The 25,806-nt window shown below is 38.5% G+C and overlaps 1 protein-coding gene across 9 annotated transcripts in view; it reads left to right on the top strand.

The window, feature by feature from the left end:
* Positions 1-25,806, top strand: part of ST3GAL3 (ST3 beta-galactoside alpha-2,3-sialyltransferase 3) — a 174,181-nt gene that overhangs the window by 50,652 nt on the left and 97,723 nt on the right. For all 9 annotated transcript variants that reach the window (XM_085067798.1, XM_085067797.1, XM_085067802.1 and 6 more), the window contains one exon: positions 16,589-16,681. In XM_085067798.1, the coding sequence (XP_084923924.1) occupies positions 16,589-16,681 (93 nt within the window). The remainder of the gene's footprint in view (positions 1-16,588; positions 16,682-25,806) is intronic.

Below are 25,806 nucleotides of genomic sequence, written 5' to 3'. Positions count from 1 at the left end.
TTTCTCTTATTTGCTGATTTACCTATTTGATTACAGTTCTCCAAGGCATGGTCTGCTTTTTCTTACTTTTCAGTATGAGGCTGAGTGAAGTTTTTACCTGCTGGAGGGCTTCCAGAACACTGATTTATTTTCTTAAAACCTCCCCATGTTAAAAACTCTCCATAGTTTGATTAAAGAAAGATTTTTGTTGACTACTTAAAATTATATATTTATACAGCACTCTAAATATGCATGTTTATTTTTCAAAGCCCTAGCATTAGCTTCTAGAAAGACTTGTAACAAAACCAGCATGATTAAAATAAATACTATGAGTTAACTTAAGGAACAAAGAAAGCAAGTACCATAGGTAGGTGAACTAACTTTTGTTTTACTGTAACTTTGTTATGTTTTGATTTTCTTTTCTTTTTGTTGTTGTTGATTTGTTTCTTCTGTGGAATTAAAGCTCATATGAGAATAGACCCAATGACTTCCAGCCTGAATTATTCTGTGACTTTTAAAATTTTATTTCTTTCTTTTTTTTGATAGCAAAGAATACAGAAAATGGCTGAAAATACCATAAAACATACTAAATGAATTTCGAAAGAAAAATGGGTGATAGCCTAGAGGACTTTGCTGCCATTCTACAAGTTTACCTTGTGTGGTCAGCGTACCAAATTACTAAGTACAGACTGAATTCAATGGAACTTAGTGGTTAAAAATACTTTCAGTGACTCAGTTAAGTTAGTACCATCATAGAAGCACTTTCTGGTTAAAAAATGTTGCTTAGAGTTGAAAGGGGTGATATGTTCTGCACTGATGACTTTATTGGCAGAAATAATTGAATTATGTCTGTTGTGATATAATCGTTCTGGTGGAATCTTGCCACAGATCATAACTTTACAGGATTTACTTAATTGACAGCATGTGAGAATCTTGTGTGACTTGAAGCACTTAGGGCAACAATTAGTCTTCTTAGGGTTTTTTTCCTTTATCTTTCATTTGCTCAAAATCTGTTGCTGGCTGTGTCAGTTGATGTCATTGAAACTAATGGCCTGGAAGACTAACATTTTCTACAAAGGCAGATCTGCATTAAAACTTAAGTGCTGACTTGCATTTTAAATGTCATACAAAGGAAAACATTTGACATAAATAAGTAGCAATGTGTCCATTTGCCTTTGTGTCTTTAGTTTTTTTATGCATTGCTGCTTTAATGTCCTCTACCCTGCAGATGTCCAGGGCCTGTTATTCAGGTATAGTACAGTCTGCTGTGGTTACAGGAATGTAATGGTTTTGTTCTCCCTCAATTCATGGAAGTGGTAATGAAACCGGATTTGTTCACTTTATAAGGAATTCTGTCAGAAGCCCTTGAACAGTGTTTTCTGTGGGAGCTGTATGTGTGACAAATGCCTTGCTGTAGCAGTAGGGAGGCTGGTGTGGGCAGGAATCTCACCTGCAAGGGGATGGCCACTGTTAAAGATACTGTGTGGATGCTTCATGGAAGTGACAGGTACTGAGCAGTCTTGTTGGAAAGAAGAATACTAAGATGGAAGATGTTTCTTTTCAGGGGCCTTGTGCCTAGGATAGCTCTTCTTTAGAAAGTCTTACAGCTCTTAAAGGGTAGGATGGTATCTAGGTGGGGATTATTAATACATATGGGATGAATGGAAAGCTGAGGACTTCCGTAGGCAATGTGGTTTATGAATGAGTTGTTCCCTTAGTCAAAACAGGACATAAGGCTCTTCAGGAGAAGGTTAGTGAAAAAGATCTCTTGCAAGAGGAGTTTATCTTTTAGTTATGTTTGTACCAACCACAACAGCATTACCAGAATTAGAATATCAAAACAAAATATGCACTAAGTATAGAAACAGACCAGTTGCATCTATTTCTCCCTGGTAAAGAGTTTTCCCAAGCAGCAGAGCCTTTTTAAGACTTGTAAGGATAACATCCGACATTGCTGGTTGTGTAGAGAAAAGCACTTATACAAAAAATATGATACAAATCACAGATCTTAATTCTCAAGGGGGGCAATAGTTCCTGAACAACTTAAGGCTATCAATCACATTAGTGACTCAGCCAGTGGATTAGTAGGTGCCACCAAATGCCAAGATTTGCAGTCACTTTCTAACATCTGTGCTTGGCAATGAGTTGCATGCTTTCGTTATTATTAAATATTTATATTGTAGTAGTTCTTTGAGGCTGGCCAGGTCTTAGAAACAAGAGTCTCATTCACTACAATTTCTGAATCATTCCCTGAGCAGAATCTATGTTTGCATTGAATTAAATGAGATTTCCGATGGAGGATCAGTATATGAACATGGAGTTAATTATAGAGTGTATTTAATGCTTTTTAAATGGGCCAAGCTGAAGGTTGCATGGTCATTCTTCCATCACTTGGTACTCTCCAACTGCTTTGGCAGATTGCAAGTGTAGATTCATTTGTCTTGTGCATATGGAAAGTTTCTTTTTTGTAATAAGCAATATGATTTGAAGGCTTCTCTCTTGTGTTGTTGTTGCCCTTGTGCTTCTGTACCAGCTCTCCTTCCTTCTCTGCTGCTGTGCCATTTCCTCAGTGAGATGGAAGCTAGTGACTGCTTCTGCCCTTGTTTCAAGCTCATCCTTCAGAAACTACTTTCAAAGGGACTTTAGCAGTTACACTGGGGATTTGATGCTTTGAAACAACAGCCAGAGAAAAGCTCCCCTTGGGAATTTGGTAGATCTTTTCACCTTCTGCCATAGTTTAAAACCTTGGTTGTCAAAATCTCAGCTGATGAACGATGGAAGAAGCTTCCCAGGATGTGACTTCAACTGGGGAAGGACTACTCCCTCATAAAGTTTTAACAAATGTTAGAAAATACAGTTGAGTTTCGTGAAATCATTCTGCACTTAAACAAAACAACAGTGGGTCTTACAATTTTCTTTCAAGGTAGAAATAAGAAGAAAAAAATTGTTGCCCCTCTCAATTAGAAAGATGGCTATAAGATCACTATGGTTGACTACAATAACATAATATTAACATTATATGAGTACACTGTGTTAACTATATGGTGTATACTTTATATTGGTATATATTTTATATTGCGTACTTCGGGAATTTTTAGGCAGAACTTAACTAAAAAGAGGAATATTTTTTCCAGTGGGCTCTGTGTTTTGCTAGATATTTTGTGATGTTGTGTATTTATATATTTCTTCATGTAGAATAGATTTGGGAGCTGCAACAAAGATTTTTTTTTTTTTAATATTCATGATGATTTCAACTTTGTGTTAAAAAGCAAAGACAAAGAAATTGAGTCAGGGAGGGGGGTGGAAGGCAGAAATAACCTTCACCCCTGCAAACTCAAATGAAACTTGATCTAGACTTAGAAAAGACCATAAAAATGGAGGGAGTTTGGGCTAGGGAAACACACAGATTGGGTTACTTTTGTTTGTTGAAATTTCTTTGCTTCAGAGCTTTAATAATGAAGAACTGAAACAGAGCCCCTTCCCCTCATTTTCTTTCTGGGCTGGGAGGTTGCTTTGAAACTGTTTGTGTCTTTGTGTGGTACTTTGCCATTAAACACTGTAAAAATAAGCAGCAAACGTGTTGGAATGCTGGACTTTCCCCATGCCTGGTGCTGTGGGATTTCTTTCTGCCCTGATTTTTTTTCAATTTGTCTTTTTGTATTTCTGCAATCCTGAAAGAGGGACAAAAGAAAAGAAGTGAGAAGTCCCAGTGATGTTCTGTCATGCATAGACACAAGTAAGAGTATCTCTCATGGGCTAAATGAAAGGATTTTGACCATCAGATGCAAGAGTGTCCTGATGCTTTTTCTGAAAGATTATTTCAAGGTGTAGCATACTTTATGGGACTGGTATATTCCTTGCAATTAGTTATTTATTTCCCTTTCATTTCAGACAGTTAATTCATCTCCGTCTACCTAATTTCTTCCATTCTGTACAAATTGTTGAGCACTTAAAATATTTAGGAACATTAACCCTAGCAACTTACAGCAGTTCTGTTACATGGCTGTTCGTTGTTCATCCATCAGACCTCTCCCACATTGGGATGGGATGTAACTACCATCCCTGGTTTTCATTCTCTCTTCTTAGGTCATGTCAGTTTGTTTCAATTTTGGTCATTTGGCATTCTGATAAGGATTTCTCATGTGAGTCTTTATTATATAACTTTGGGATTCCTGTGTTAGACACAGTCTCACTTGATGAAGAAGAAGATTAAGACTGTAGAATTCAGAATTGCTGGCAGCTTAGATAGAATTGATTCATTGCTTGATTTGTTAAGTGCAAACAAAGTCAAAAACTTATGTTTGGTGCCTTTAAAAGGGCCAGTTTCCTGAAGCTGGAAGTAATTATGAGCCAAACCATGTGGGAAAAGCATGTAAAGCAAAAAATATGAATGGCTGGGCATTGTTTAGAGCAGTTTTATACTGTTTGCCCCAAAAGTTCAGTTTCATAAGAAAGAAATGTTCATGGAAAAATAGTTTTATCAAGAGTGTAAGGGGAGACAGTGATAATGTATTTATAGAAGAGGTAGAAAAGTGTGCTGTAAATGCAGAGTTTTGTTCTGCTTGGATGAGGCAAAAAAGAGCACTCCTTAACATCAACAAAAAAATTTCAAGCAGTAGATACCTAAGTTTATGTGCTTTAGAGTTGGTATGTCTGGACAAGATTCTTGAAAGAATTTCTAAAGAAGTAGCAGACAACTTATTGGACTACTAGAGATTATTAATAAATCTTCAAACACTGGGGGTTCTCCATATCCTTGGCAGAAAGTTGAAGAGCAAATATTTTAAAAGCAAAAGGGAATGACTCATGAGCTTTTCAACCCATTTTTGATCCTGAGAACAATAACGTTATTGGCCAATATGAGTTTCCACAGAGAAAAAAAGTAATGCTTATAGTTCCACTTATTGTGCTTATTAAAAAATGAACACTTTTTAAAGACGGGCTTGTTCTTCATGTGAATAGCCATGAAGGTGCCTGCTATGTGTGAGATTGATTTCTTTCCTGATATGTTCATCTTAAGACTAAGTTTGTAAGTTTTGTGTTCTTCTAACCAGCCAGACTAGATATATAAAAACTGTGAAGTCTCAGTTCTTTTTTCCCCTCTGTAGGTGTGAGGTGGAATGCTTACTTTGCTTGCAGTTCTTCACTACAGTAGCATTAATCCAATTAAATGTTTGTTTATTTGTTTTCCAGGAGTGGATATGGTTACAACTAGTTGCAAGTTTCTACTATTGCTCTTCTACTATTGTAGCTTGACAAAAATTTTTACAGCTGTTGCATTCACAGAAGGCTAAATTTGCTTTAGTAGTAAATCCCAGTTCGGAGAATGTCTAATAGCTCACAAATGGCATGGGAGTCCTTGTGTGGCTTTGTCCTCTTGGGAGAAGAGCATATAAAAAGCCACACTTCACATTCTTCCTTCAGAAATCTGTTCTAAAATTGAGAGATAAATCACTTCAGTTTTGGCCAGCTTCTGCACTGGTGAGGTTGTAATGCTTCTAGTTACTGAATACTCTCCTAGAAAGACCTTTTTGCTCCCGGAATAACTTATAAAAATTGAACTAATTGGGCTATTTAAGCATTGATCATTCCCAAAACTTCAGTTAAAGAAATTAGAAATACCGCTAGATGTTCTGTGGGATCATGGGTTTTGATAGAGATTTATGTTAAAACACTGGTGTTCATAATTTTCTTCCTGATCTTGGTCATAAAGAGCAAAGCACCAGCACACATTGTGGAAGCAGGTGATTTGTTGCTGCCTGTATTGAATCAAAGCTGTTGTGAGCTTATCCTTAAGCTGATGCAAGAGCTGCCTCTTGAAAATCCTGAAGGGGTGTGTGTGATCACCAAGCATCAACTCTTCTTGGCCTTCCTTGCAGGCCAGAAATGTTCTACCTCCTAAGAGAAACCTACTTCCCTTTTGTTTTCTCTTGGAAATGTTGTAGAGCATTCTCATTAGATGACTGAATGGAAATCAAGTGTATTCCAGCAGGTGAGCATTATACTGTTTACCAAGCCTGACTCTGAACTTGTCACTTACTCTGAAGAATTCACTTGCTATGGTATCCAGGCACAGCTCAGTTGTCATTCCCTAATTTGTAAGCTGGCTCTGAGGGGGTTTCACAAATGGAGTGTATGGGAAGAGACAACTTAATCTACTCAGTCTGCCTCTAATTTTGTCTTCTGCATTGCTATAATGTGACCAGAGACAGCAAAGCTTTGCTGTTTGCCTCTTTCTGCTAAGATTGCCATCCATAAATTTTAAGAATATGTGGTAGGTCATCAAGGCAGGAAAGACTTTAGTGGAACAAACACATACAGACTTCTTGTGCCGAGGAAGGACAGTAAAACCAAGACATATTTGTAACAGCTGTGATTAGCGTCTGTTAGGTAAGAAAACAGTATTTCATTATGCTGCAGGAACGGAAGATGCCTTACTACTGTGCTTGAGAACTGTCTGGCAGAAGAATGAAGGAGGCTGTAAGATGTTTTGAGGCTGTGGATGTTTGAATTAAATTATGAGGCTCAGATGAGGTTTTCTCTAGTTGTTTTTGAGAAAACCAAGGAGTTAAATTAATTTTAATTAAATACTTTTTACTCTAACATTACACGGAAGCTCATGTGATTCATTCCCAGTTCACAACAGAAATGAAAACAGGCAGAAATGCTACTGCTGACACTAGCTTGCAGCTCCACTCCTCTAAGAAATGAGAATCAGGACCACAAAGGGAGGGACAGAAAACTGAGAACATGTATGTGCTGTTTCTGCCTTGTCTGACATGCAATCTGTTCCAACTCATCAAAGAAAGATAAACTGAAAAGCCAACAAACAGTGTTTTAAATTTCCATATTGAATGTGTTTGGGTAATTCTGGTTGATTTCAGATCTTTTAATTTCTACTTAGAAGTATCTTTCCTCTATCTCCTTAAAAGAGTTAATCTTGAAGACCTCAAAATTGTGAGCAGTGTCCTGCAGAGCTTCAAAGTGTTAGGTGCCTTTCTCCTGTCCCCTTTCATTCTCTTTTAGTGATCCTTTTTTACATCTTTGAAGGCAGAAATTCCCAGAGGTGGTTGTGTCACTGGACTGTTTGAGTGAGGGACTCTGACCTTGAATGAGGGGTCAAAGCTGTATTTTAACATAATGGAACTTAGGCTCAGGTAAATTTTTGAAGTATTGCTATTTTGATGCACTAACAAGGAGAAGAGGATAGGATTTGTCCTGTTGAAAAGGGAAACCTATTTTATGTCTCAGCCTTGGAGTTCTCCTTTAGCCTGTTCACTAAATGATTTGGAAAAAACCACTTCTCTCTCTCTCTCACTCTCCCTCTCTCAAAGCCGTGAACAACCTCATGATCCAGGGCTGGTGTTCAGTGGAGTTATGGTGACCCAAGATGAAGGACAGTCTGAATAATTGGTCTGTTCACAGTTCTTTGAGACAAACTTTGCGTTCTGACTCATGGTGGTTACCTGTGGCAGTTTGGATATTGATTGGGTGGCCTTTTCAGACAAACAGCTGCTCTTTGAAGTGAAGGAAGAAAAAAAAAGGCGTTTATCTTAGCAGAAGAGCATTTACTAGAACAATGAATGGAGGAAACATGAGGGTTTTCTTGATCTGAGAGATTTTGAAGCTGTTCTTATTGTTAATGGTTCCAGTTTTTCTTCATTTTCCCTGAAGCAGTTTGGACTTTTGTTAGTTTTGTGAGGGCACTTTTAGTCAGCAACTCCAAGGGTTCTTCCAGGTCAGGGTTATGTTCTGTATTTACAGCAAAGTTTCTAGAGCAAACATTTTTCCTCCCAAATGTAGCCTTCTTCTTCTTAAGGCTTCAGTGTGGTACTTAGTAGATTAATTGATGTCTGCTTGAATTCATGACATCTGTCTCTAATATAGGTCAGTGGAGACAGCCTTTTTTGGACTACTGCTTCAGAAGGAGGAGTAAGAAAAATTCAAAGCCTCATGACTATATACTGCATTTTTTAAAACTACTGTTAAACCACATTCTCCAATTGTGAGGTCACCTCTGCATACCATCTAGAGCACTTTATTCACTGACCACTGGCTTTTTCCTCTCAATTTCAGTCCAGCCTGGAGAGGAGGGGGAAGCATCCTTGCCATATCAAGCTGGCTTTTTATTTTGTTTAGAGGAGTTAAGTTTTATTTTGTTTAGAGGAGTTAAGTTGGTCTGTCCAGCCCTTCCAAAGAAAAGTTTATAGGACAGTCTTTATCACCCTTACCCCCTGAAGGTTACTGAAGAAACTGACAGGGAAGCATGTTGTGACATGTTATTCTCTCAGAAGCTGAGAGAGATCTTTCCAAGTGGAGTTTATTCCCCTAAGGTTTGCTATCTTCCAGTTGCCTGTGCAATAGATGTGCTACTGCAACAGAAAGGGTTGAACTTCCTTTGTGGGAAAATAAAAATGGCCAGACCAAGGACTCACCTGCTCCAATATCTTATCTCAAAATGCTCCCCTAGTTTAGGGAAGGAGAGAAATACACAATTGTGAAGCTGTCCTTGCTCCAGTGTCACTCTCCAGCTTCCGAGGGGAGAAAGCGTTGGGATTCCCAAGTTGGGGATGCTGTTAGACCTCTTAATAGCTTTTGATTCCATCTATACATACTGATGTAAAGAAATCTGCCCATTAACTGCATGTTATATAACAAAGTGCTTCTTTTTTTGTGTTTTACTGTCTTCAGGGTAACTTTGCTTGATGTTCCAATGATATGGGAAATAGTGAATAATAAATCACAGTTGATATTTTCCATAATATTCTGCTGTGCTCTAGTGTGCTCTCACACCTAGCAAAACACTGAGTCCATAGCCTGGTGCATTCTACAAGTGAAATGAACCACCTTTTTCTGAAGGAAGACTGGGTGATTAAAATCTTAGTGTGACTGATTTTCTCACTTGGCATTTAAATCTGCTAAGCACTGGGTTTGGACACTCAAATCTACTGAACTGTATTATCCACGGACATAAAACTGTAATGTTGGCTATGCTGTTCCAGGAGTTCTTAGTCTGTCTTTTTTTCCTCCCTCAGTTGTAGGCTGAGGGAGTATCTTTCTTTTCATATATACTGATTCCTGTTAGTCTGAGCAGAGGATTCCTGGATTCTAATGGGAATGAATTATTTATTCTCATCTCTTTAGCACTTGTTTATCTCTCCTGGACCTACACTGCTGGATTCATTACACTACAAGTAGAAAAACCCTGTTCCCTGTCCAAAGAAAGCATTGCCCATTTGTAGATGTAACAGATGAGGGTTGGTGATGAAGAATTAGGGGTTACAGCAACAAAAGTGTGACGTTGCAATTTATCTTCCTGCATTCCTTCGTTTGGCCAAAAATGGAAGTGATAGGTGAGTGTTTTATTTCCTATTAGACTTATAATTGCCTGACTTTCTATGGCCATTGCACTAACAGTTGTTTTTGAGAGGCGTTTAAGTAGAGAATCACAGCATTTAATTTTTGCATGTTTTGAGACTCATATGGCCTTATGTCAAGGAACACCACAATTTCTGGCTTTGGGAAAGCAGAGTTAATTCAGGCATTCTTCAGAAAGGAGTTGACTACTGAGAGAATTTTTATTGACTACTGAGTCCTAACACATCCCATCTCCAAACAGTGTGATTATCCTCCATTAGGTTATCCTTGTCTCCTGTCTGTAAAACTGGAATGCTGATACTTATCACTGAGGATGGAAACCAATAATTTTGGACCTATGGAAACTAGAATAGATAAAAGTCCAGTAATATATATGGAGGAATTGTGTTGATTGTCAGCAACTTACTTCATCACTAAGTTATATGGTTTTTGTCCAAACATTAGTAAATAATCAAAAACTGAGGGAGCCATCATCTTTTTTTTTTTTTCTCCTTCCTTTGGTAAACAGCTGTTTTCTGTGAAAATAAAATTTCTGTATTTCATGTGTTTTGTTTAGTCTAACAATTGGTATCCTAGCCAGTTGTTTTTTCCTTTCCATGTGTCTTAAAAAACACAAGCAAACAAACTCTGAAATGGACTGTTTTCTATGCTCCTCATCGGTGTCTATTTGAACACAATTCTGCTTTTTCTCTGGGCTACTAGTCTTGAAGGTAAGATGTAACCAAAACAGAATTTTTTTAGAAAGAGGGAAAGTTTATAAAAACTAAAGGAGATTGGGAGATCAGGGATATTACTCAATCTTGGAGAAGTATGCTGCATGAGGTCACATACAAAATGTGCCATGGACTTTTGTTGGATTTATCTTCATCCTTTAAATCTGCTTTTATAAACTCAGGATTTTGTTTCTTTATTTACTTACTTAAACAAACAAAAACTGTCTACCTGGAAAATTTCTTATTCTTTTTTTCCACAAGGATCACAACACTTTTTTAGGCATTGCTGAAAGGTTATTGAGAAGCTCCAGGCAGGGTTGTTGGTCCTTGTGAACTATAAGAGATGGTACAATGACATAGCCCTTTCTGATGGAGAAATCACTTATTGTTATATTTCTTATGATGTGTAGCACTGCTGAGACTAATGTGAAATTCCTTCTTCTGCCTAATGATGTAATTTCTACTATTGCAAAGAGCAGGAATGAAGTTCAGTAAGGAAGTAGGACCCTCCTGACTTTTTTATGGTGGAAGACTTTCCAGTGTGTTTGTGCAAAGATGGCATTTCAGAGGGTGAGTGGCACTGCAGTGTTGCTGCTCTGAGCTGTCCCTGCCCCTCTGTCTGCCATGCACTACCCAAGGGCAGCACTGCCTTCATGTCATCTCTTCCTTCAGGGTTGTGAAGGTGGGTTATGGGTTTTGCTGGAATGTCTTCAAAACTTTGTTTTCCTGGGCCAGTTTAATGTAACCTAATCTTCTTCAGCTGCTGATCTTGAGTAGTCCAAATAAATAAATAAAAGTATGTGTTGATTATCATTCTAAATTAATTTCAAGAGAAGCCACAGTTCTTGGTAGAGAAGCAGAATTTACCATTCATCACGTCATTTTAGAAAAAGGGATTTGGACCGTCTTTGTATTTGGCCATACAACTTCCTTGGGGAAATTGCTTACATACTGGAGTAACATTTGCAAATATTGACATGTATTTTTCTGGCTATAGGGTGATAGATGCAGTTCCTATCTCTTTCAGTGTAAGCATTTTGCTTTTCCTCTTCTTTCTATCTACTCATTCCTTTTTGTTTGGTTGGTTTTTACTCAGCTGGAACTATAAAAATAGCAAATGTCAAATGATCAGTCTGTATAAGTCTTTGAACCCAGGTTTGCAAATTTGTAAGAGCTGTAATTGGAGCTTCTCAAACTTCTGTTTTGCTCTTTCCTAACCCACACTGTGCTCCTGGTGAACATGGAGCTCCAGCCATGTACTCAGGGGAGGGTTCTGTGATGATCTCTTCCACTCAAGGAGATTCCACCTGAGTGACATGATGGTCACAACTCTGCTTATAAAGTCAGACATGGAAATGCATTTTTTCAGTCCCCTCCTGCTACTGGTGTGTGGGATTGACTGCCCTACAGGTGAAGGCTGAGGTTGTAAATGACTTTTCTTCCTCAGACTGAGCAGGAGTAACTGAGGAGCTGCATCACCAAACCTGCTGAAGGTGTCCTGCTCTGCCTTTAAATGATCTGGTGGTACTTGCTGTGAGCTTGGCAGTCTGTAACGAAAGGGAGAGTTGACAGAGCACTTACTTTCTTACCTCTCTATTTAATATAATTCCTTGCCAACTTGGCAGGAAGGGAGGGCTGGTTTATAGTTTTGTTTCAGGGGTTTTCCCCATCAAATGGAATTTACAATAGGATAATATGCAAAAGAATATGAAGGACTGGAAACTGTCTATTTATTAGGCTATAAGTGATGTATAAAACAAATACCATTCAAATATCTGTGACCTTTTGGTATGAATTGAAATACATAGAAATGCACACCCCAGCCATTCTGCTTGTGTCTTCGTTAGTGTCCTTTTTGGAGCAGTCCTGCAATTTTGAAGCGAATCCCACAGCTAGTGCTTACTGTAGGCTGATTGAAATATAACCCTGGCCTTATTTGAGGGAAACTAAACTGAAAGTTTTATTCCAGTAGTCTACAAAACTGGCCAACACTGAGCCATGACTGTATATGGTGGATACACCTGACCCAAGGAGTCCTACCTAAATTAAAATGCCCTAAATGTCACTGAACCTCACAGGGTGTAGCTGTAATGGGGTCTCAGCATTAACCGCTTCAATTTAGTGATCTGCTAAATTACTTGCTAATATTATTTCATTATTGCTCCATAATACCTCAGTATGTTTTATATGCCTTCATTTCATGTTCTCATCCTGTCTCCTATTTATTCTTCATGTATCATGACATACACTCTGTAGAGCTGCTGTGTAGGCATGAGACTCAGGTTGTTTTGAACCAAAAGGAAAGAGACTCCAAGGAAAAGGGTCAGCCTAGAGAGCACATTGTCAGAGGACTCCTTTTCCCTGCTTCAGAAATGTGTCAGTACATGTATTTTGTGTGCAAGAGTAACTGCAGGGGACATCAGTCCTCAAATGAGATGATCTCGAGTAGAACTTTTTTGATTTTTACAATCCACAATTTAAATTCCATGTGAAAGGCAAAGCAGCAAAATCTGTCTCTTCAAGTAGATTTTGTAGTTTTCAATTACATGACCTTAGTTGTGGCCATTTTTTTAGTAATCTAAACACTGAGTTGTATTACTAATTTCTTTTTTTAAAAGGATTTAGATTCCAGTCTTATGAGGATGACATGCTGTCCCTGATCAGGACACGATGAAGGAATTAACCATGGTGACGTTTTCATATTTGAGATTAAAAGAAGACACGCATCTGCTAAATGCAAGCAGAAGGAAAAATCTTGTTACTTTTCTAAATCCTCTGAAAGCAGCTGGATTTTTAACTTATCCAAATTGTGAAATTTTGTTAAGATTGATGTCCACATAACACTGTAGAGTAGCACAGAAAATCTTAAGTATTCAGGATGTGTGCTGGTCTCACAAGAGAAAAGTCAGGAAAAAAAAGCAAGAGTGCATTTTCTCTTTAGTGGAATAAGCCAATTACTTCCCTTTAACTTCACCCTCATGCAGGCACTTGTTTAAAAACGGCAGATGTTTACAGTTACTGACTGTGATTTGTTTTTCTCATTTATTCTGGATAAATTTCTTACTTTACTGGGTTTTTCCTGCACAAAAACGGAGCAAAATTTAAAGGGTCCACAGTGCCATCTAATTACATCCTTTCTGCTGTCTCCACTAGCTCTTCAACTACCTCAGCCCAGCATGAGCATGAGAATCAGGAGCTGGAATAATGTACCTGGACCTGGAAGATGTAGAGGAGTTTTGTACCCTTCTGTCATAAGCATCATGATGGTGCTGGCTGGCTTATCAGGATGGCCTTGGAGTCCAGGCACAGTAATAGGGCTAGTGAGATGAGGCTATTTACTAGCTTCTAAAGTACTAAGAAAGTAGTATTGTTTGGTTTTCCCATTTGGAAATGAAAGTGTCATCAAAGAAGCAGCACTATATGCAGCAGTGTAGTAGGTCCATTCTCATCAAACACAAAGGAGATGCTTATTTGTAGCCTTCAGTTCTGTACATTTCTTTGATTACAGGACCATGTGCCTACTAACACAGTGTGATTTTTCAAAGTTGGATTTCTTTGAAAGATGTATAGATCTCGATGGGATGCTTCATTCAGGTTGTTTTGCATCCTGATTTATAGAAGACCAGTCTCTGCAAGATTTGTGCATCTTGCATAGAAAAATACCCACAAAGCCAATGTATATATCTAAAATGATGTTAGCTTGGATAGCTTCATCTGGTAGCAGAATGGTAAACAGCAAGGCTGTATCCTATCCAGCCTTACTCTAAATTTGCTCTGGGTTGCACCTACTAGGGGCTTATCGTTATGAGCATGTTGGCAATGACAGTATGCAATGCATATTTCAAACAGGTTGAACAAATAAAACATATCCCTAGTTGGATTTAAAATGTAGAGTGCCCCTTTCTAGTTTTCCATAGCCTGCTGACTCCAAATGCGGCACGAAGAAAGGAGATGAGCAAACATTGAATGATACGAGATGGCAGCTAGAGTTGGCTTAGAGAGCTGTTCTGCCTCTGGCACTTTGGATCATGAACTTCATCACATCCAAGAAATGTTAACAGCTCGGCCTGGGGGCTTTAGCAGCTCTGAGTGTCTTTGTGGGTTTGTACTGACAGCTCCCCCCATCAGTATGCAGCGATTGGCATTCTGGGGGCTCACATGCAGGAGGGTCTCAGCCTGCTGTTCTTGTGCAGAAACACCATGATGGGCATCTGAGTGACATTTTAATTTGATAATGAAAGCGCCATTAAATCGGAAAGGAGAAAAATGCCTGTGTTTGTGGCACAAGATATTCTGTGTGACCACTGAGGTCATTTGAGACAGGCCTGCTGTTGAAATAGTTATACAAGTTTGCCAGCAATGACTCATTACCGCGGTTGCTGCGGATAAATTCCAGTTGCTTTCTACTTGTTTTTGAAGATTTTGGTATTAGGGGTTTCATGCTGCCTAAAAAATAAAATTCTAGCAATGCTTAGGTGTGCTTGATAAAAATAAAAATTTCCCACATTTCTTTGTATCTGAAATGCTTCAACAAGCTGTGATCCACACATCCTGCTGTCCCTTTTGACTGTGTCAGAAGGGGATATACTTCAGCACCATTAAAACCTTTTGTTTTGTCAGCAACAGGCCTTTCCTTCATGTGCCTATTTATAAAGAGATCCTGACTGGCATAAGAGCACAAATCATTCTGGATGCTCATATCTCAGATGTTTTCTCATCTCTCTCATTTAGAGAAATATATCATATCATATATTTGAAAACCTAACTCATGGATTTGGGTTGTGCTAGATAATATTACACCTGTCTCTTTCTCTCCATGTCTATATAATATCTTTAGAGATACCTAAAATTTGTTGTAAATAATTGACAGTGTAAATGGCCAAATGTATTCTGCCATCCTACAAATAAGTAATTTTGATAGTAAAATATTACATGTTTGGACTATAACCATCCAGGATATCTCTGGCAGAATAAAATAGGATGTTCTTAAGTTCTTTACAGTTTTATTTCGCTTAAAAGGTCTTAAGAAATTAAACACTTACATTGAATATTTATTTTCTTCAGTCTATTTTCTCTTCCAGCTGCTGAAGGTTTAGATTTTTATTCAGCAGAAATACATTTTATTCTTTAAGAGCCACAGAGGTTATATATATATCTATATATTCAGAACTGTAGGGGTTCTGTATACAGAGAGATTTCTCCTGTAGTTTAGGAGCTATAGGAGGTTTTGTACTGTATGCAGCTGTTGTGAAATTAATTGTCCACCTATTGTTCATCCAGTTGGAACTGGCTACTGGCCTCTTGAGAGGTGATGCAGGACCAGTATAAGAAGAATAGTTACTACCAGTTCAGCATGGAGTTACTGTCCTTCCCGTATGTAATTTTGAAACTCTCTGAATCCACGTTCATTGCATTTAGCAGTAGTTTGCTGGTTAAGTGATATTGGTGATGCCTGGGAAAGAATGTGGTCGTGATAATAACAGCCTCTTCAGAATTGATTTTGTGCATCTACTCTGCAGATCTGTACTGTCATCTTCATTTGACTCCTACTGTTGAACTGGAGGAAAAAACGTTCATTACTTGCCTGTTGCTAACAATGATATAGCAAAAACAGTGTTATTGATCAAATCTTTGCAGCTTCCACTGAATGTTGAGCATGGAACTGTAAATGCTTTTTTTGTTGTTTTTTTAAGGAATATTAACAATTCTCATACTGTGGCTGACACTAAGATATCTAATGGTACTTTGAACACACAAGTGAATGAGCCTGTGTAATGCTGTCATTAAATGGATGAATGTAAAAATGTTGCAGGTGGTGAAGAGGGACACAAAATTAAATGTCTTTTCCAGGTCACTCAGTAGACCTATGGTAAATGTATGTGCTGGACTGAAATGTCTTTTATGGAGTCACTAAAACTGTTTCTGTACAGAAACCAAATGAAGAAAAATCCCCACATATTCTAAATTTGGCCCAAGACTCATTAGTCAAGCTGAATTAAGACACACCTCAAACAAGCAGCAGCAATGTCACCTCTTCCAAATACTGAAAGCACTCATCCCTTGATGATACCCTGGCAGAACAAAGCTTGCAGCTTTGTTTCAAATTCTTGAAACTGTCCTTAAGTAATCTTCTAAGTAATACTTTTCTATAATTTTAACACTGATCGTATCTTAGAAAAATAGCTAAAGCAAAGTGCTGTTTATGGTTTTTTTTCCTTTGAAAGGTTGAATTCTAAAATGATACATTGATATTTTTCTTCCATGAGCTTTACCCTGCTATCTATGAAAATCTTTCAGCAAAACTAGTGGTTTAGTGGTATTGCAGATGTCATTACCTCTCACTTTTGTTTGTTGTTCTTCTATGATGCCATAGTGCAACAAATAAATAATGGTCTGTGTTTGCTATTACCCCCTGTGGCTGTTTTTCTGCAAAGCTATAAGGAGAAAAATTTCTTGGATGATTGCAAAAACTAGTTCGTAGCCAGGAGAGTCCTGATTCTGTACTTGTTTTTCCACAGGCCTGCAGAACTGGCATCAAAGTATGCCAATTTCTCTGAGGGAGTGTGCAAGCCAGGCTATGCATCAGCGCTCATGACTGTCATCTTCCCAAAGTAAGTAATCACTGTAGGGCTTTTTTCCCACTTCCCCTGATGACTTCTCATCCTTCAAGGTGATGGGCAGAGCTTGTCTTGAAAAGCCTCCTTACTCTCTTACTTGATTGGCTCGAGGAGAGACCAGTGTTGAAATTCTGGGCTATTTGAGTGGTCAGTGGCAATGGCTTAGCTGACTTCAGTCTGACGAGGACTTCGCTCAAGGAGTAGAGACTTCTGGATGTTGAGTAATAAAACAAATTGTGTTAGTGCATCATACAAATGTGTGGTCAAGCTCACTGGTGGCACCAGATGATGCAATGCTTAGGAATCTTTGGTTGTGACTGACCAAAGTTATCTGGAATAGTAAAGATAGTAAAGCGTGATGTTTTGTTGTTGATTGGTTTTTTTTATTCTTGGGGGAACAGGGTGGAGCATCCCTCAGGTGCCTAGAGTTTGTAGAATTGCTGGGAGACAGTTCAGAATATAGATTGGCAGGAACTTTAATCTGTTGAGGCTCAAGGATTTCGGTTTGGTGGATCGACTGGAAAATTTGACCTAATGGTTATTTGACTACTATTCAAGCTCCTTGTACATGTGGAAGAGATGCTCTAGTGCAATGATCTCTTGGGCAAAAAGAGGTTGTGGACTTCTTAGCATAACTGGCACATTTCCAAAAGAGATATTTTATTTCTTTTGAGGAGGGAATTTCCGTGACCTGTGCATATAAAGGTCAGGTTGAATGATTGTGGCCTTCAAGCCAAGCCTGAAACTGGTGGTATTTTCTGTCTTTGTTTTTATTGGCAAACATGGTATCTGCAAGCTTTTTTAAAGTAAAAAAATAAACCTGACATTGCCTTGTAACCAGTAGATACTACAGAAAAGCCTTAAAAACAAAACAAAACACTAAAGTTCTCCATCACCAGTGTAAACCAAACAATTATCAGTATTATCTTCTGTGAGAATTTTGGAACTCTGGTTAAAATATAAATACTAGAACTGAAAGTGAGTGCTTTTAAATCTGTGTTTGTGTACATATTAAATGTAAATAGTATAGAGTAGGATGAACTCATTATTACAAAACTATTAATCTTATTTTAATTTTAAAAAGATTTTAGCTTTAAGAAGGAGGTTTTTTGCCTCCTAGAATCTGAAGTGATATTTATTCTCTGCCTCAGCAGCTGCTTACAGATCTCTGTTCAGTCACCCTTTCCCAGCAGGTCACTGCATTGAACTGATTCCATGCAAAGAGGTACAAATGTGTCTCTAGTCAAAGCAAGTGGTTATTGTCTTGTTCATACATTGAAAAAATATATTTGTAGTTTTGAAAAACAGCATCTCACTAAGTATTTATGTTCAGGTGCTCCTCTAACATGGACCCTAAAACTTTAATAATGTTAACGTTATTTCCTGTAAATCTTTGATTTCTTTATTGATTGAATTCAGTGTTGGACATTTCATTATTTTACCTAGTACTGCTGGGAGGATGGCTGACCAATAGTTCTGAAAAAAATTCCATGCTGCACTTAAAATTCTTTCTCTTCTGCAACTTTCCTTGTACTCAGAGAACTATGCAAAGTTCATATTACTAAGCCAGGTATCATACTTCAATATATTTAGAGCTCTTAGAGCCAAATCATCTTGCATGTTCACGTAAAGATTTGAGTTGCGTGATTTGCTTTATTCTAGCTTTTGTTTTCAGTTGATTTTTATCAGTAGGAAGCCATCATCTCTACAGCTGACATTTCTCAGACTTGGTCTTTGCTGTAAAATGTGTGTTTTTGTTGGGTGTTTTTATTATTTGGATAAAGTTGGTTTGGCCGTTTCCAAGCATGAATAAAATGAATAAATGTTTTCCTATTTTAAGGTTCCTGACTTCCTAGTGCAATTTTAAATGTAAATAGGCAAAATATGGTGGAAATAGTTTAAATAGAACAGATATTTTTCAGAGGCTGTAGCTCTTACTGGTAAGTACTTTTTTACTGGTAAATATGAGAGTTCAGACTTTACCAAGCACGGACAAGTACTGATGGATTAAAGAGCAATGCCCTGAGAAATCTCAAAATGTGGTTGATGGTAAGGAAAGACTAAATGTATGTTTGTTTTAATGAGGTCCTCAGTCAATCAGTTCTCATTCTAGCAATGCTTGATCCCTTCATCAGTCCTCCTATCTGGAAAAAATCCTGCACTGTAGAGTACTAAATAAAGGGTTGGCTACTTCTAGAGAACAATCTGGATTGCTTGAATTAAATGGCCACAGTCCAACAAAATATATGTTAATATATCCAACATGAAATAAAACATCTGGGAGGAACAAATGCAGATTATACCTTCAAGATAGAAAAAAACCCTGTCTTGGAAACAGACACCAAAATCCTTGTGTAATCTTAACAAAATATCATATCCTAAATGCTGTTTCAAATTCATATAGGCACAAGTAAGTTGAGAAATTATGTGTGAAACACTGACTTAAAATTAAAATACAAAACCTTACAATCCAAGAATTCTAGAATACTGTGTCCAGTTTCAATGGTGAAGTGTGAGAAGGGAGGGGAAATAAGAGATGGAGGAAAAGCCACAGAAATGAACGTCTTGCTTACACAGTAAAGTAAACAAGACTCCTAGAAATAAGTCATCTTTCTGAAGCAGAAGTTGTATCCAAATGAGGAGAATAGGAAAGAGCATTAACTTTGGCAAGTTAAATATAAACCATAATGAGGTAGAGCAAAAAAAATGTTGAGGAACAACTTTGTAAAGACATTAAAAAAATAATAAAGCTTTTTGTCTAACTGTCAAAGGCAGAAAGCCTGTCAGAGATCCCGATGAGCTGATAGATGTTCATAATATTACATGTGAGCTAAAGGAAGGTAAAGCTGTAGTGGAGAAGTTATTTGCATTGCTATTCACTGCAGAAGAGTTCCCATGTGGAGCTTTCATTTCCAAGGGACAAGCTGGGGGAAAGTGACAGAAACTTGACATTTTGGAGTGAATTCCTAGCACAAAGAATTGCTAGGAAAAGTTCTCACTTTGTGAGGAGTTTGGTGTTGAAGTTGCCGAGTTACACACAGTTGTGTATAATCATTGCTTAAATTGGCCTTAGAATGGAAGAATGAAAAGCAGTAAACGTGCTGGGCTTTTCAAGAAGGGTCTGTGGGGTGTTTGGGAAAGTGGAAACTAACAGCAAGCCTGGTTTCTGTATCAGCCTCCTCTTAGAACCTAAAAATAAAGAATAGAATTAGTGTTTGTTCACAGATAGAGAGGACACAAGTTATCTTCTGCAGCAGGAACTTCTGCCCTGTAAAACTGCTCATGTTGTTTGAGTGGCTGGATCAGCATTTGATAAAGGTGATTTAACTAATACAGTATGTCTGGATTTCTTAAAAGAATCCCAGACCACACACACAAAAAAACCCCAAAATACCAAAACCATCTAAACATTTGCTGTTTCAAAGATTTTTGTAAAATTAAAAAGGTGTAATCCTATAGTGATTAGGTAGTGACTAGGTAAATAGTGGAAACTGTCTGGAAAAAATAAGAAGATTGGACAGTACAGGAATGTTACCCCTGGAGTCTTCTGGAAGAAAGTATGCTGGAATCTCTGCTGTTCCAAGTGCTCATAAACTACCTGGAATGGAACTACCTGGAATGGAGGATGAATAGTAAAGCTCTGACACATTTTTCCAGGTGGCAAGACCAAAACCTGACTGTGAGAAATGTCAGAGAGATTTCACAGTAGGTGGTGGGGCAAGAAAATAGCAGGCCAAATTCAGATCTGATAGATATAAGATAGTGTTTGTGAAGAAGATTGATCTGACAGTTTATGGTGTGTGGTAGACTCAGTTACACCTTTGTCACACTCTGTGAAGCAGAGCAAGCAGAGGGTATTCACAAGCCTGTAAAACATGGTGAATGACATGGTTTGACAAGATTTGGAGGTATTAAACGCAAATATTGTGCTCCAGGTTTAAAATAAATTAATGTAAATGCTATATATATCAAAGAAATACATATGCTCTTAAGTATTCAGGCATGTAACTCTCTAAGTTGTGTCCTAAATGGATATTTAGGGCAGCATGTAGCTTGATATATTCCCTGTTTCTTAGGCTTTTTAACTGGAGTGCTGTCCCATGGACACAGATATTTGATAGTATTGGGCAAAATGGATGTCTTGTCTAATCCATTGTGCCCCTGCCTTTCTTTTCTGTTTTTTTTAATGATTATGCCTTGAAGGCAGAGTGACATAGCTTCAGAAAAACATGCTGTAATCTGAGTCGTGACAGTGGCTCCCAACCAAGAGAAATGGGTGCATGATCTCAGTACTGCATCTTGGTGTAAGGTCTGGCCAGCTGGGCTGCATCTGCTGCTCACTGTAAATGAAGGAGTTATCTAATTTTTCACTTTCCAGGGCAGTATGATTCTGCCTCTTGCAAATCTCCCAACAGCAGACAATGACTGAAAGTGCCTGAAGTAAGGTTGCTGGTTTCGGAATGATACAAAGAAAATGGCAAGTGCGTTTGTTAAAATGGCATCAGTAGGTCAGTGAATTAAACTACTATGTTCACTGAATTACAGTATTTTAGTTGGTCTGAGGTCACCTACAAGTCTGGAGTTAATGCTTTGACCTTTTTGTAGCAGGCACTAACTTGTGTTTGCAGTGGTAACACTGCAGTCTCCTGCATGTCTGGCCTTGCTGTGGAAACGATGCTGCCTGTGTACAGCTCTTTCTATGCCCTATTCTTTATCAAATGAGAAAAGAGACTTCTGCCCACGGTTTGTGGCTGACATGCCAGCCTGGGACAGTTCAGCTACTCAACACTCAACTGCAATTTTCCAACCACAAGCTCTTGTAATTTGGCATCTAATACTAAAAATTAGAGGACACAGTAAATAGAGAGAGAATGTCTGCAGCCTGCAGGCTTGTGTATCTGTGTTTGGTGGGGGAACATGGCAAAGAAGTATTTAAAGAGTATCTGGAGTATTTCAGAATGAGGGAGAAAGGGGAAGTTCAATGTACGACAAATCTGTTGGTGTTGTGACCAAAAAGTGAATTGAACATTTGTGATCAGAGATAAAAGACTATTTTTGCACCAAGGATATGACTGTAAGCATCTTCTAGTCAATTGGCACTAAGAAATAGCCCTATATGAATCACAAACCTCTTTAAGTCAATTCTGAAACAAAATCAGTTTGGTTTGTTTGATTATTCTGGTGTGAACTTTCTATTGATTAGCTGTCAGTATTTTCTTCACAGTCATATTTTTTTCCCCGTCTTATTTTTCAATACTATAGCCTGCTCTTCACTCAGAGGATAAACAACTCTCCTGTAAAATCTTCTGGGTTTATATTTTCATGCTGAATTGCCTCTTTGTACATAAAGTTCAAAAATTTTTAAGCTTTCATATCAGCAGAGAGTGCATGACACGGATTTATGCCAGCCAGAGAAATTTCAGTGGCTTTCTCTGAAGTCATTCTTCTGTGAGTTTTTTTTTTCTGATGTTTAGTTCCCCCTTGATTTTGTAGGTCATAGACTCATGTGCATTTTTCCACTTCCACAGGCCGGGGGAGTATAGAAGGGACAGCAGCAGAAGACCTTTCTTCAGTGTGTAGATTCCTGTCTCCTTCACATCAGAGCTTGGCAAAAATTTCTTTGCCATTAGTGTCTCACAGATATGGTTTTACAGCTTTCATACTTTAAGGAAAAAAAAACATTCTTCTATGCAAATGGGGGATAGGGACTTTGGATGGAACTGGAGTTTCAGCAAGTGCTTTAGTAGGAGTCAGGATAATTTAAAAATGTGGTTCCCTGATCCTAAATATTTCCACGTTCATTTCCATATCTCCTTTCAGGGAGCTGTGCTTCTTATAACAAGCACACAATAGCATCTGTCCATCCCACACATTTCTGCCTTGTTGTTTAGATAGAAAAAAATTATTCTAAAAAGAGAATTTTTAACCCTCTGCTTAGAACTGACTTCATGCATGTCTGACTGTCTCTGTGCCTCATGAATTACTGCCATGCCCAGCATGGGCTTGTACTGAAGTGACAGGGCATGAGCTCAGTGCTTAGGGGCTGTCAGTGCAGCTGATGGCTGCTCCTCTGTGATTAACTATTTAAGGAGAGCAGAGGAAGGCGAAGGATGGCAGCTTCATGTGGCTCCTGAGAGCTCATGAAGAAATAGGCTGGATAATTAATGTGCCACCACATTGCTACAGGATTGCTACAGGGATTCAAAACTGTTGCCTGACTATAGTGTGGTGCATCTGCTGCATAGCTTGGGATCTCTTCAGGTGCAGCAGATAGTATCTCTTAATTTTTTAAGATACATAAAATTGTATATATATATGCTGAATTAGTTATTGATAGTAGTGGGTTTTTTTGTCTTCTAAATACAATGTGCATCTCATTTTGAAACACACTGAGGTGGCTCATTTTGTTAATTTGAGCTGTGAAATCAACTTGTGTTCAACGAAGAGTGGACACATCTCAAGACTTCCACTGAAGTCAGGGTCCCTCTGTCCCAGACACTGCTATGAGAAAGTCTCTTGGCTTTCCTTCAAAACAAGAATGCTACTGTTCTGGGAATGGCGGGCACTCGGTCCCTGTCCCTTCTTTGAGTCTCTTGGTCTGTGCCTGTGCATTCATTCACAGTGTGTGATGGTGACAGAGACTCTTTCAGAACTCACAGTTATGTTTGGTGTCCCAATAACTGCTGTAATCACAGCTCTGGAAGGAACTTTGTAGATGCCAGTGCCCTAAAGGGTATTTGGGGAAACCAGACCACTGACCTGGAATGTTCATCAAATCTCCCACCTGTCGCCACATCAAAGACTAAGGAAATATCATTGTTGCAGTATTGAGGTTTGAATTTGAAGGGACAAGTTGATGCAGGTGTATTTTCTTCTAGGCAGTGATGAACATCATCAGTTTCCCTCATTTTCTTGGTTAACTCTGGCCAGAACAGTTCAAGACTCACAGGAGGGGAAAGGAGGGATAAAAGATAAGTTGCTGGTTCCTTGGTCAGTTAAGCTGTCAGGATTTCCCATTTCTCCAAGCTCCAGGCTGTAAAATGCCTGGCCCGTGCCAGGGACATTGAAGCCTTCTCGTGCTCACCCTTACTTCCTGTCACCTCCTATTCTGTGTTTTGTAAATCCCAGGCTAAACAAACATGCAAGCCAAAACATGCACCCTCTCAAATCACTCCTGGCGTCTGGGCAGCACCTCCCCACGCAGAGCTCTGTGGTTTTTCCAGTAACACATCTTCCCATGCAGTCAGCTGCTGTTCCACTGTCACTGCTGGCAAAGGGATTATTCTGCGCTTCTCTACCTTTTTTCCTTGTGAATTTTATGAAGCGGTTCTTTTTTTCTCTCTTATATATTGGTTATGGATAAACTTCCTCAGTTTTTTCACCTCTGCAGTTACTGTGTTAGGTATTATGTATACTTTTAATGCACTTACTAACAGGATGATTTAAAAATATATCTAGTAGTATAGATTTTGGGTGACTGAATTGGATCTGAGTATACAACAGTTAAAATTCCAATGTTTGTTTTATTGTCACTGACTTTTTTGAGAGAATTAAATCTCTCATGCTTCAGCCTAAAGGTGACAAGTATGTTATCTCACAAAATATTTTTGCTGTGGCTGGCTCTAGTGAATACACAGCACAGCCTGTTAGGAGACATTTGCTTTTAATGTTCAAACTAGGATTGTTGTCTAAGCTCTTGCTGCTATTTGTAACTGGGCCAATTGGATTGCCCTTCACAACACCCTGACTGCTTCAGTCTGTTTTACCTGCCTTGTCTGTAGGAGGAAGCTGAGATTAAGAAGCAACATTTGATAACTTATATTCAGAGTGTTGCAAACCTCTGGTGCTGAAGTGGTAACCAAAGCTTCGTGTAAAGAGTGGTCATATAACTTAATTTCTCTGCGAGATTCCTTGTGTTAATTTTTTATTGTAGAGAACAGTGCTTGGGAATGTAATTCCAGAGAGGAGCAGATGAAACTGAACACAGAACTTCACTGCTAGCTCTGAAAATCATGCACTGATTGACCAGCTGGAGCTCATACTTCAAAACAAAAGTCAATGGCAGCAGCTCATTGCTTCACTTCTGACAGCCTCTGAAGATGTGCATGCTGCTGCAGTCAGGTTGAAGTAGATGTGGCATAATGTAAGAGTAGCTGTAAAAAAAAAAAGAAAAAGAAAAGGCTCTTTTTCAGTGTCTGCATCCCTGCTGTTTGCACAAGGAGCTCGTGCTGCCCTTTGTGCTGCTTCATTACCTGAGTGAGCAGAGCTCTCTGTGCACAGTGCAATGAACTGGGGAGTAAAATAATCCTTGTAGCTGAACATGAGTTTTCCCTCCCCCATCCATCTACTTGTTTTGTGCAAGATTATTTTTAATCCAGACCAGTTCACTGATTCGGTTTATGAAATTACCATATCATTATACAAACCCTGCCAGGGGTGCAGCTTGAGATTTGGAGAGCTAAGGTGATGTCACTGCAAAAATTCCATCAGCCAGCCTGGGCACCAGGACAGGGATAAGGGGAGCTGTTGCTCAGGAGGTACAGATATGATTTCACCTTCAGGTCATGAAGGTTGTTCTCTCTATCCCATGTTGACTTTTTAACCTTTAAACAAATGTGTAAAGTAATACATGCAATTCCCATGTGTTGATCATGACAGTAGATCCTGTATCAGAGCCATTTTTGGTGCTAAAATCTTGCATGTTTGACGTCTCTCAAGTGTTTAAAATAAAGTATGTGAATCCGTGTGATGTGCAGGCTATGTGACTGAGAAGTATGTCTTCAGAGTCTTTTTCGTGACTTGGGAATTAAGAGAGACTGTAAAATGAGAGCTGGAACATGGACACAGGGCCTTTACTGAGCATGTGCCTTTCTGGCTTCGAAAAAGATGCAGAGCATATGTGTTCTCACTTTAATAAGAGTACATTGCATATGTCAGAGTGGGAACAGGACAGGTTTGGTTGTTTTGAGGGTGGGATTTTTTTTGCTTCTTGTTGTTGTTTTCCAGAATGCTAAAGTTATTTCTAAACTGTGGACTGCTAGCAAAAAAAAAAAAAAACCAAACCAAACAAAACAAAGGTCAGCTTTGCAAATGTACAAATAAGTAACCATATTTGCATG

Source organism: Lichenostomus cassidix, chromosome 8, assembly GCF_008360975.1.
Source record: "Lichenostomus cassidix isolate B80296 chromosome 8, HeHo_3.0, whole genome shotgun sequence".
NCBI classification, from domain to species: Eukaryota; Metazoa; Chordata; class Aves; order Passeriformes; family Meliphagidae; genus Lichenostomus; species Lichenostomus cassidix.
This window is presented reverse-complemented; position numbering and strand designations above follow the sequence as displayed.